Consider the following 9,947-nt stretch of genomic DNA (forward strand, 5'->3'; position numbering starts at 1 on the left):
GCCTCCGGGCCGTGAGGCGCTGGTAGGTGACACATCGTTTGACGCGGAGGAGACGTTGACGGGCTGAGGGGCCGACGGCGGTTTTCTCGTTAAACCTCCAACGCGGCGGGGGCGATCCTGCCCTGGACGTTTCTAAAATTTCCCGTGTCAGACAGACAACCTTCAGGTCCTTGGCTGGCCCAGGAAGGTTTGAAGGACAAATCGGTGTGAGACTAAAGCAAGTTTTATGATGGTAGAAAAAAAGGAGGCCAGTGTGGGCGCCACTGTGGAGGAAGCAAAACGTGTGCCTCTGAGTGGATTCGGGCCAACCAGAGAGACAAGAGCGAATGCTGAGAGAATTCTCGGGACTTATACCTGCTTTCCAGGGTGGGGACTTCTGTCTCCAAGCTTTGTGGTGTCAGGTTCTGAGTGTGCCTTCTTGTTTGGGGGGGGTCCTTGTAGTTTCCATCCGTGATTGACGGAGGGGCTTCCTGCCTTTTGCTGTTTCCCTTTGTTGGTGCCCAGAGGTAGGGGCTCCGGTGAGAGGACCTGGGCTCCTAGTCCTCCTTCCCCTGTCAGGATTTTTACCTTTTTTCTGACCTGCCTCCGGTATAGTGGACCATTCTGACATATCAAAGCCTCCTCTGGAAACCGTATGCTAAATTTATGGGTGATTTCAGAGAGATAGATGCCTGTGGTGTCTAACAAGGGGTAGCAGAGCTGAGGGAGTGAATCTGGGTGTGAAGATGTAAAGGAGGTAGAGGTCACACTGTGTGCACAGCTAGAGGAAGTGTAAATTGATGGTCCTGGGTACCTGGTGTGGGGATTTAAGGGTGATGCATAAGCCCATGGTTGACTGTGTCTTCGCATAAGCTGGGAGACTCAGTGGAATTGCTGGGCTGGAGGGATGGAGACCTTCAGGTCTGGACCTGAGCATAGACGCTAATTATCTCCTGCACATCCTATGGTATTGTTGCTGAGGCAGTAAGAGTGTTGAATGAGACTGTGATGAGACAGGAGGCAGCATTGGGGCCAAGGTCTGGTGTCTTCTCTGAACTGGGGGTCTTGGAGGGGTGTGGGTGTGGGTAAACTTTATTTATTTATTTTTAAAGATTTTATTTATTTATTTTTAGAGAGGGAAGGGAGGGAGAAAGAGAGAGAGAGAGAGAGAAACATCAATGTGCGGTTGCTGGGGGCTGTGGCCTGCAACCCAGGCATGTGCCCTGACTGGGAATCAAACCTGCGACACTTTGGTTCGCAGCCCACACCCAATCCACTGAGCTACGCCAGCCAGGCTTGGTAAACTTAATATGGAGTAGAATTAGGGGGTTTCTCAGACACATTGTTTCTGATTCATTTGTATTAATTTTGACAGGATGTTGTGACCTTTGAGGATGTCACGGTGTATTTCTCCAGGACAGAATGGCGCCTCCTTGATGAAGCTCAGAGACTCCTGTACCTTGATGTGATGCTGGAGAACTTTGCTCTTATATCTTCGCTGGGTAAGACACTCAGTTGTACTGTACTGTTCTTTAGCGTGTGTGCACCCCCTTTCTTCAGGCTTGTACTTACCTCTTCTATGTTCTAAGGGTCCTGAACTGACTTGAACCCAGGAAGCAATGGGCAACAGTGGCTTGTCTTGAGCTGACCCCTGATCCTGTTTCCAGAGATCCTTCTTTTTGTGTCATTGTCTCAAATTTTAATAAACTAACCCTCACTTTTTAAAAAAAAGGGGGGACCTACTATTCTTCAGTGACCTGGACTAGGCTTTCTATTTCCATGCTCTTCATTACTCAGATGTTGCTCTGTCTTCATATGTGGACTGCATACACTGTTAGCCTTCCCAGTTTTCTGCATAGAACCTGGACTTGGCGGGACTGGCTTGTTTGCACTGCCCCGTACTCTCCCTGCTGCCCCAATACCTGCTGTACTAAGCTCTCATAGAAAAGTATTTGAGGTCATCAGTGTTGCCAGAAGCCTAACAGATTTCATATTGATAGGTAAGGAAAAGTATTTTTTATCTTCCTGTGGATTATATATTTATATTTGTATTTATATTTATTTATATTTATCCAAGGATGTTTATTGACTGTTAGAGAGAGAGAGTAAGGTAGTGAGAAAGAGAAACATCAGTGTGACAGGAAAGCATCAAAGCATCTATCAGTCACCTCCCATTCTCACCCCAACTTGAAATTAAATCCACAAACTTACTGTACTGGACAACTCTACAGCTAACAGAGCCACCCTGCCAAGGCTGGATAAAATATTTCGTATATGTTTATTAGTTCTGTTTTGTCTAAAGGGTAGCAAATTTCAATAATCCTTTATTGCTTTTGAACAGGATGATCTACCCATTGTTGAAAGGGGAATAATTTGTTGTCTAGTATTGCTGCATCACATTTTCTGCCTTCATCTCATATTGTCCTGATGTACTTAAGTGCTCTGTGGTTGGGTGCATAGTAATTAAAATTGTTATTTTCTTAATGAATTCTCTCATTTATCATTTTAGGTTGAACTTTTGTCTTGTGGCAGTCTTTGAGCTTGTCTTTTTTGTCTGATAGAATTTCCCATACTCCTGCTCGATTTGGTATTATTTGTATAGACTATTTTTACATCTCCTTACTTTCACCAGATTTGTCCATAAACATTCAGTGAGTCTGTTGGAGGCAGCATGTGTTGTATCTTGGGGGCAGGGGGTGGGGTTAATAAAAAAGAAGCCCAGCCAGGCCTCAAATTATTTTTTAGTTATTTTTTATAAATGTAAAAATTTTAAAGTTGACATACATTATTATGTTAGTTTCATGTGTGCACCCCAATGACTAGACATTATGTAACTTATCAAGTGATCATCCAGATAAATCCCACACTCATCTGAACCCATACAAAGTTATTAGAATATTGCTAAGTGTATTCCCTGGGCTGTGCTTTACATCCCCTTGACTATTCTGTAACTGCCTATTTGTACTTCTTAATCTCTTCACCCTTTTTACACATCATGATAATTTTTATAAGCATTTATTTGAGCCAAACTGATGTCAATGGCCAAAAAGCAAAATCTCAAATGCAATTGTGCCTTTCGTTTTTTAAATTCCTTCAGCCACTTTATGTCTCTTGATTGGAGAATTTGTTGAAAGACCTATTATGGCTACTTTGTTACTGTTTTCTGCCTCTTTTGTAGTTTCTTATTTTGTAATCTCTGCCACTCTTGCTGCTTTTGTGTGTGTGTGTGTGTGATTTAATCCTTTTCTATAATGGTATGCCTTGATTCCTTTCACTTTTGTACCCATTATATAGGATTGTGCTTGTGGTTTCCATTAGACTTCCATAAAGCAATTCATACTCTTGACATATTATTGTAACCTAAAAAAAGCTTTAGTTGCATGCAAAAATTCTACCCTTGACTCTCTGCCACAACCCCTTATATGTTTTAATGTCACAGTTCATATCTTTATATGTTATATATCCACAAATTATTGTCACCATTGTTATTCTTTTTTTTTTTTTTAAGATTTTATTTATTTATTTATTTTTAGAGAGGGAAGGGAGGGAGAGAGAGAGAGAGGGAGAGGGAGAGAAACATCAATGTGCGGTTGCTGGGGGTTATGGCCTGCAACCCAGGCATGTACCCTGGCTGGGAATCGAACCTGGGACACTTTGGTTCCCAGCCCGCACTCAATCCACTGAGCTACGCCAGCCAGGGCTTGTTATTCTTAATATACTTTGTTTTTATCCTATATAATAAAATTAAATAAAGTACACTCCACCTATGAACTGTTTTAGTATTGGGAACTTGATGACATTTCCAGCCTTATCAAAGAGTTTTACACTTTGCTACATTTTCCTGTTTCTATGTACTATGCTTTTATTTCAGCTCAAAGAACTTCTTTTGGCATTACTAGTAAATTAGGGTGAGTGGAAATTATCTTCTTCAGTTTTTGCCTTTCTGGGAAATTTTTTCTTGTTATTTCTGAGGAAGAGGTTTTCTGGTTTAAGTATTGGTGGTGTGCAGATGTTTTCTTTTAGTGTTTTGAATATATGATTTGACATTCTCTTAGCCTGCAAGGTTTCTTCAGAGAACTCTACTGATAGTCCTGTAGGAGTGTTGTCCTGTATTTGAGGGGTTTCTGTTCTCTTTGGTCTTTCAAAATTCTCTTTGCCTTTGACTTATTTAAGACTTTATTTCTTTATTTTTAGAGAGAGTGGAAGGGAAGGAGAAAGAGAGGGAGAGAAACATTAATGTGATCAATGTGTGTTTGCCTCTTGTGCACCCCCCACTGGGGGCCTGGTCCGAAATCCAGGCATGTGCCCTGACTGAGAATCAAACCGACGACCCTTTGGTTTGCAGGTCTGTGCTCAATCCACTGAGCTACACCAGCCAGGGCTGATTTTTTTTTTAAAAAGATTTTATTTATTTTTATAGAGAAAGAGAAACATCAATGTGTGGTTGCCTTTCAAATGCCCCCTACTGGGGGCCTGGCTTGCAGCCCAGGCATGTGCTCTGACTGGGAATCAAACCAGTGACCCTTTGGTTCATAGGCTAGCATTCAGTCCACTGAGCCACACCAGCCAGGGCTGCTTTTGATATTTGACATTTTTGTTATTATAATGTGCCTTTTTGAAGTCCTGTTTGCTCGAATCTGTACAGGGACCTCTGGGGATTATGAACATAGTTATTTACATTTCTTTTTCATTTTTGAAGTCAATCTTTAGCTAATTTTTTAAAATAAAATTTTATTCCCCTCCTTACCCCATTTTTTTTCTGTCTCTCTTTTTCATTCTTTTTTTTTTACCTCTTCTGGGACTCCCATAATTCAGATATAGGTTATTTCTGTGGAGTTCCAAAATTCATCTAGGCTGCCTACACTCCTTTTTAATTTATTTTAATTTTCTTTTCACTGACATGTAAAAGAAACAGCAATCGGTTGCCTCTCACACACCCCAACTAGGGACCTGGCCTGCAACCCAGACATGCACCCTGATCTGGAAAGGAACTAGTGACCCCTCAATTCACAGGCCAGTGCTCCCCCAGTAAGCCACACCAGCCTGAGCCACTCCTTTTTAAAAATTTTTCTCTAACATGGATGATTTCATGTAACCTGTCTCTGAGATGACATATCTATTTTACTCCTCCATCTTGTTTAAATTTGAAACTGTGTTTGCATTTTTCATTTTATTCATTGTATTCTTCAACTCCAGAATGTCTGTTTCATTATTTTTTAAAAGATTTTCTTTATTTTTAGAGAGAGGGGAAGGGAGGGAGAAAGAGAGGAAGAGAAACATCAATGTGTGGTTGCCTCTCATGTACCCCTAACTAGGGACCTGGCCCGCAACCCAGGCATGTGCCCTAACTGGGAATCAACTGGTGACCCTTTGCTTTGCAGGCCTGCTCTCAATCCACTGGGCCACCCAGCCAGGTGTTTCATTCTTTTTTATGATTTTTGCCTCTCTGAACCCTATGTTTTGTTCCTATATTTGTTTATTCATTATGTTGAATTCCATGTGTATTTTCTTGTACCTCAGTGAGGTTTTTAAAAGTTATTATTTGCATGTTTGTCTGGCAATGTGTATACCTCCATTTGTTGGTAGTTAATTTTAAAATTATGATGTTCCTTTTGTGATTTTTTCCCCTTATTTCTTTTTGCTTAGTGTGATGGCTGAAGATTGGGTGAAACACTTACCTTTTAAGACCTTGTGGACCAAGTCTGTTATAGTAGCAGTTTTTATTTTAAAACTTTATTTATTTATTAATTTTTTCAAGAGAGGTTTAGGGAGGGAGAAAAACATCAGTGTGCCTGAGAAACATCAATTGGTTGCATCTCACACACCCTAATTTGGGTCTTGCCTGCAATGCAGGCATGTGCCAGGAGCTGGATTTCAGTGGGCAACATTTCTGTTCACAGGCTGATGCTGAACCCACTGACAACACTAGCCAGGGTGAGATGTACTTTTATCTGCTTGTGGATATAAAGGTACTTAGTAGGTTCTGTGTTGTGTTTTGGGTGTAGACACATTTCATTTCCAATTTCCTTGCTGGCCCATCAGCTGAGGTCAGAGTAGTAAAAACTGTAGGCATTGCCTGTGGCCAGGGCAGTGGTTGTGTAAGTGCTTAGCAATCTCCACTGCAGTCTTTGGTGGCAAAGATTGCTGGGGAAACACTGATGTTATTCTTTCATAAGTGATGTTGTGAGCAAGGGGATTCCTCTTGATATCCATGCTGACAAACTCTACAGGTTCCTTAAAGATTAAATCTGTGAAGAGTTTGCAGATATTACAGAGAATCCTAAAGTACTCCCTGACAAAGTTTGCATTGGTCTTCACAAAATGGCCACTAAGGTCCAAGGTAGCAAAGTGGCTTGGAGAGGAAGCTCTCACTTTTCTTCTGAATCTCAATATCTTTGCTAACCCAGTCTCTCCTGCAATCCTCTGTGCAGTTCTTTGTTTTATGCTCCACTTTATGGTTTGTTGGAAAAAAACTGGTGCCTTAAGCATTTGCCCTTTTTCTCAGTGGCTGCTTTTTATCATGGATAATTGTCTAATCATTATTGAAGGGGGTTGAATATTTGTATTTTTTATTCTTCCATCTTGCTGTCATCACTCACATAGATCTTTTTCCTTTGGACTGTTTGTGCTGACTTGTGCTACGACAGTGCTGGTTATGCATCACTTCTGTTTTCTCTTACAAGTTGTATCATCAGCATTTGATGTTACTGCTCAACTCGGAGGGAAGTAGAAGAGTTCTTTGTGTAGCACAAGTGGGACAGGATTCTAGCCATGCAAGGATGGCGTCAGAGGGGCTCTGGTGTAGGTGAATGGCAGTCGAGGAGAATTTGATTCCAAGGTTTTGTTAATATATAATGAGGAACCTGTTCTGTTTAACTGTATTTTGTCACCATTGCCAGTGGCCATATTTTAATCAACTTGTCCATTTCCAGTGTTGGCATACTGTCAGTTTGTTACTTTTAATAGTTGTCATTTCTACTCTGACTTCCAGCTATGGATAATTTCAGTGTCTCTAGCCTCTATACCACAACCATTTCTCTGAGGAGTCTTTTTGGTGTGCTCTCCAACTCTGGTTAATGACTGTAGCACCATGATGTGTACACATGTCTCTATACAAGCCTTGCACAGCATCTGCTCTGCTGTGGTTTATTTTCATGGTTATGGGCACATTCATGTCCTCCACACAGCCTGACATCGCCAGCAGGAAGAATTTTGCAGGCAGCCATCTGCAGGGGAACAACCTTTAAACCTTGCCTCTGTTCCTGGTGGCCTGTTCTATCATAGTGTGTCTTTTGTTTACTGAATTCCTCATCATTTACTGACCTTACTGGCCTAGTAAGGCAAAATAACCCCTTTCTCAGTGTCCATCTTGCTTGTCTTAGAAATTTTTCACATGGAATCATAACTAGATATGACAGATACAAATTTGTGATGAGAAAACCCCTTCCTTATAGTTCAGTATTTACTTTACCAGTGTTTGTTTCTGTTCAGGTTGCTGCTGTGGAGCAGAGGATGTGGAGGCACCCAGTGAACAAAAGTCGAAGAATCCAAAGGCAGCTTTGTCTTCCCAGAAGAGCCACCCCTGTGAGAGATGTGGGCCGGTCTTGAGAGACATTTTCCTTCTGGTTGACCAGCAGGGAATACAACACAGCTCGACCCTGCTGCAGTGTGGGGCATGTGCAAAACCATTTTATTTCAGTGCACAGAGTCACCAGCAGCAGGAACAGGACACAACACAGAATGGTTTCATAAGCAGTGTGGACAGTGTCTCACTTGGAAAGAGCTGCAATTCCCATATGACATGGAATCCTTGTACCTCCAGCCAGGTTGGAAAAGACTTCACCATCACCTCAGGACATCTTGAGCAACAGGATACTCACACCATGAACAGGGCAAACAAAATCTCTCAGTCTGGAATGACTTGTCAAAAGTCTGGACTGACAAGTACAAAATACTATGATAACCCAGGAGAATGCAAGGAAGCTTTTGGCTTTGATGACACATTTGTTGAAGATAAGAATGTCATTACAGGAGGACAGTGCTTTGTGTGTTGTGAATGTGGGAAATCTTTTACCAATATCTCTGACCTCCATAGCCATCAGAGAGTTCACATTCCAGAAAGGCCTTATGAGTGCAGTGAATGTGGGAAATCTTATACCTGGAGCTCTGCCCTCCGTAGACATCAGAGAGATCACATTGGAGAAAGGCCTTATGAATGTGGTGAATGTGGTAAATCTTTTCCCATAAGCTCTGCTCTTCGTAATCATCAGAGAGTTCACAGTGGAGAAAGGCCTTATGAGTGTAGTGAATGTGGTAAATCTTATACTAGTAGTTCTGACCTCCACAGACATCAGAGAGTTCACACTGGAGAAAGGCCTTATGAGTGCAGTGAATGTGGGAAATCATTTACCAGGAGCTCTAACCTTCATAAGCATCACAGAGTTCACACTGGAGAAAGGCCTTATGAGTGCAGTGAATGTGGAAAATCATATACCAGGAGCTCTGCCCTTCGTAACCATCACAGACTTCACACTGGAGAAAGACCTTATGAGTGTGGTGAATGTGGGAAATCTTTTACCATTAGCTCTGTTCTTCGTAATCATCAGAGAGTTCACACTGGGGAAAGGCCTTATGAGTGCAGTGAGTGTGGAAAATCTTTTACTTGGAGCTCTGCCCTTTTTAACCATCAGAGAGTTCACACTGGAGAAAGGCCTTACGAGTGCAGCGATTGTTCAAAATCATTTCCCAGTAGCTCTCTTCTTCGTTATCATCAGAGAGTTCACTCTGGAGAAAGGCCTTACGAGTGTGGTGAATGTGGGAAATCTTTTTCTAGTAACTTTGCCCTTCGCTGTCATCAGAGAGTTCACACTGGAGAAAAGCCTTATGAATGCAGTGAATGTAAGAAATGTTTTAGACAAAGCTCTGCCCTTTTTCAGCACTATAGGGTTCATTCGGCAGAGAAACCTGTATGAGTATGGTTAATGTGGAAAAACATATGAGTAGCTCTGCCTTTTGTCATCATAGAGGAGTTCACACTGGATAAAGTGTTTTTAAGTGTAGTAAATTGGGGACATCTTTGACATGTGGCACTTGTCTCCATTAGCATCAGAGAGTTCACACAAAAGAAAGGCCCTATGTGTGCAGTGAATGTGGGTAATCTTTTATTTGTAGCATTAACTTTCATTGTCATCAGTGAGTTCACCCAGAAGAATGGCCTTATAGCTGTAGTGATATGGGATATTTTTTTAATCATTAACCTTTTTTATTGTATGAAACTTCATACTGGAGGAAGGCCTTATGACTGCAGTGATTGTGGAAAATTTTTTATCTCTAGCATATACCTCCATGTCATCAGGGAGTTGACACTGAGGAATGGCCTTATGTTCCAGTAAATGTGGGAAATCTTTGTTGCTTCAGTAAATTCTATTATTATGAGAGAGTTTGCATCATAGAAATGCCATTTGAGTCCTTTCAATATGGAGAATCTTTTACGAGTAGCCATGGCCTTTGTTGTCATCAGAAAATTCACAATGATTCAGTTCTTATAAGTTAAGAAAATTTGGGAAATCTTGTATTTCTAGACATTTCCTTTGTATTTTATCAGAGGTGATGAATCTGATAGGTTTTATATATACATGCAATATGAGAAAAAAAATTTAAAATATTTATTTATTTTTAGAGAGGGAAGGGAGGGAGAAAGAGAGAGAGAGAAATATCAATGTGCGGTTGCTGGGGGCTGTGGCCTGCAACCCAGGCATGTGCCCTGACTGGGAATCGAACTTGGGATGCTTTGGTTTGCAGCCCACGCTCAATCCACTGAGCTATGCCAGCCAGGGTGCAATATGAGAAAATTTTTTTCTTGTAACACTAAAGTCCATTATATTCAGAGATTTCACCCTAGGTAAAGGCCTTAAGAGTACAGTGAATTCTTTTTATATCGTTTTTCTTTTCTTATCATCAGAGAGTTT

The 9,947-nt window shown here is 41.4% G+C and overlaps 1 protein-coding gene across 3 annotated transcripts in view; it reads left to right on the top strand.

The window, feature by feature from the left end:
- LOC114510901 (zinc finger protein 211-like) overlaps window positions 1-8,964 on the top strand; it is a 251,805-nt gene extending 242,841 nt beyond the window's left edge. Inside the window, exons 2-3 of one of the 3 annotated variants that reach the window (XM_036013429.1) lie at window positions 1,457-1,481; window positions 7,471-8,964. In XM_036013429.1, coding sequence (XP_035869322.1) covers window positions 1,457-1,481; window positions 7,471-8,951 — 1,506 coding nt within the window. In that variant the 3' untranslated portion in view covers window positions 8,952-8,964. Of the gene's footprint in view, window positions 1-1,354; window positions 1,482-7,470 lie in introns of all 3 variants that reach the window. The other 2 variants (XM_028529413.2, XM_036013430.1) reach the window with 2 other exon arrangements.
- Window positions 8,965-9,947: the final 983 nt, after the last annotated feature.

This window comes from Phyllostomus discolor, chromosome 12 (assembly GCF_004126475.2).
Source record: "Phyllostomus discolor isolate MPI-MPIP mPhyDis1 chromosome 12, mPhyDis1.pri.v3, whole genome shotgun sequence".
In the NCBI taxonomy this organism is placed as follows: domain Eukaryota; kingdom Metazoa; phylum Chordata; class Mammalia; order Chiroptera; family Phyllostomidae; genus Phyllostomus; species Phyllostomus discolor.